Source organism: Cannabis sativa, chromosome 6, assembly GCF_029168945.1.
Source record: "Cannabis sativa cultivar Pink pepper isolate KNU-18-1 chromosome 6, ASM2916894v1, whole genome shotgun sequence".
Classification (NCBI taxonomy): Eukaryota; Viridiplantae; Streptophyta; class Magnoliopsida; order Rosales; family Cannabaceae; genus Cannabis; species Cannabis sativa.
This window is the reverse complement of record NC_083606.1, coordinates 3,682,557-3,685,097: the sequence shown is the minus strand read 5'-3', so window position 1 is coordinate 3,685,097 and position 2,541 is coordinate 3,682,557. Positions and strand designations below refer to the sequence as shown.

Genomic DNA, 2,541 nt, shown 5'->3' with positions numbered 1-2,541 from the left:
AACAACATCTTCGAATGGTTCTGCAGTGACTTAGAGATCATAAACTCTATGCAAAGTTCAAGAAGTGTGAGTTTTGGCTGTCACAAGTGTCCTTTCTGGGGCATATTGTTGGGAAAGACGAGATTATGGTTGATCCAGGGAAGATTGAAGCGGTGAAGAATTGGCCTAGACCTAAAACAGTCACTGAAATTCGAAGTTTTCTTGGTTTAGCGGGTTATTATCGGCATTTTGTGGAAGGATTTTCCAAAATTGCGATGCCGTTATCCGAGTTAACTAGGAAGAACCAACGATTTATTTGGTCAGATAAGTGTGAAAAGAGTTTCCAAGAGCTGAAGCAACGGTTGATTACAGCTCCTGTTCTTGCCTTGCCATCTAATCAAGAGAAGTTTGTGGTGTATTGTGATGCATCAAGGCAAGGTTTAGGCTGTGTGTTAATGCAAGCAGATAAAGTCATAGCCTACGCTTCTCGACAATTGAAAGATTATGAGCAGCGTTACCCAACTCACGACCTGGAACTTGCAGTTGTGGTGTTCGCATTAAAAATTTGGCGACATTACTTATATGGTGAAAGGGGTGAGATATATACTGACCATAAGAGTCTCAAGTACTTTTTCACTCAGAAGGATCTGAATATGAGACAGAGAAGGTGATTAGAGTTGGTAAAAGACTATGACTGTGAAATCCTGTATCATCCTGGAAAGGAAAATGTTGTGGCTGATGCCTTAAGTCGAAAAGGACCTGATCAGATATCCAACATGGTCATGATTTCTCCTCAGTTAGCCTCAGAGATGACTAGGGCAAACATTGAGTTGGTGACTGAGAAATTATTTAATCTGACACTTTAGTCAGATTTGTTGGAAAGAATCAGAATGGCCCAATTAGAAGATCCTGAATTGGTTAAGATTCGAGAAGATGTCTTAGCGGGCAAAGCTAAGGACTTTTCAACTTCTGACAGTGGAATGCTGTTGTTTAAAGCACGGGTGTGTGTCCCTGATATCAATGAGCTTAAGAAAGAAATTCTGGAAGAAGCTCATACTACTCCTTACTCATTGCATCCAGGAACCACCAAAATGTATCAAGACTTGAAACCCTATTTTTGGTGGTATGGGATGAAGAGGGATGTGGTGAATTACATCACTAAGTGCTTAACCTGTCAGCAAATCAAACCTGAGCATCAATGGCCGGCAGGATTACTTCAGCCATTAACACTTCCAAAATGGAAGTGGGAAGACATTGCAATGGACTTTTTGGTTGGCTTGCCTAGAACCACATGAATGTACGACTCAGTTTGGGTTGTAGTGGAGCGCTTTACAAAGTCAACACATTTCTTACCTGTTAAGGTAACCTATACAGTGGATCAGTATGCTGATTTGTATGTGAAAGAAATTGTTAGTCTTCATGGGGTACCGAAATCTATCGTTTCAGATAGAGACCCTAAATTTACATCGAAGTTTTGGGTGAGTTTACAAAAGGCTATGGGAACTAATTTGAAGTTTAGCACAGCCTTTCATCCTCAAATAGATGGGCAGTCTGAGCGAACTATTCAAATACTTGAAGACTTGTTACGAGCTTGTATCATGGATTTTGGAGGGTCATGGAGTAAGTATTTGCCTTTGATTGAATTCTCCTATAACAAAAGTTATCAAAGTACCATAGGAATGGCTCTTTATGCGCTGCTCTATGGCAGAAAGTGTCGTTCCCCAATTCATTGGGACGAAACAGGAGAACGGAAATACTTAGGCCTTGAGTTGGTCCAGAAAACAAATGAAGCAATAAACAAGATCAAAGCTCGAATGCTTGCTTCTCAAAGCGAGCGAGAAAAGTTATGCAGATCCCAAGCCACGGGATGTTTCATTCCAACCTGGTGATCATGTCTTTCTACGAGTATCACCAATGAAAGGGATCAGACGTTTTGGAAAGAAAGGCAAGTTGAGCCCTAGGTTTATTGGACCTTTTGAAATTCTGGAAAAGGTTGGACAAGTTGCTTATCGGTTGGCTTTACCTCCATCATTGTCAGCTGTGCATAATGTATTTCATGTTTCCATGCTGAGAAAGTATGTATCTGATGCAATGCACGTTATGAGTTATGAGATGTTGGAGTTGCAACCTGACCTATCTTATGATGAACAACCAGTACAAATTCTGGATAGGAAGGAAAAGGTCCTTCGAACTAAAACCATATCGTTGGTTAAAGTACTCTAGAGAAATAGTAAAGTGGAAGAAGCCACTTGGGAACTGGAATCTGATATGAGGACTCAGCATCCTGAATTGTTCAAGTAGATTTCGGGGGCGAAATCCTTTTAACGGGGGGATGATTATAAAGACCGCATATAATTAATACTTTAGATTATTAAATATTTAGGGTTTATGTATGAGATTAAATTAATATTTATAAAATGCATATTTTGGAAATGTATTTAATATCATATAAGTTATTATGCTATTTTATGAAAATTACTCAATTTCTGTGATTGTGTTCGGAAGCCGTGGAAAGCGACGTTGGGCCTTTAGAGAATTGTATTTTATGGTTAAGAATATTTT

At 39.4% G+C, this 2,541-nt stretch overlaps 1 protein-coding gene across 1 annotated transcript; it reads left to right on the top strand.

Moving 5' to 3' along the window:
* Positions 1 to 1,893: 1,893 nt before the first annotated feature.
* LOC133039087 (uncharacterized) lies at positions 1,894 to 2,202 on the top strand. The gene has a single exon (XM_061117887.1). It carries the CDS (start codon positions 1,894 to 1,896, stop codon positions 2,200 to 2,202), a length of 309 nt encoding a protein of 102 aa, XP_060973870.1.
* The last annotated feature ends 339 nt before the right edge of the window (positions 2,203 to 2,541 follow it).

What these genes read in the sequence shown, in the direction of transcription:
- LOC133039087 (XM_061117887.1), top strand. Translation starts at nt 1,894, where the DNA reads ATGAAAGGGATCAGACGTTTTGGAAAGAAAGGCAAGTTGAGCCCTAGG.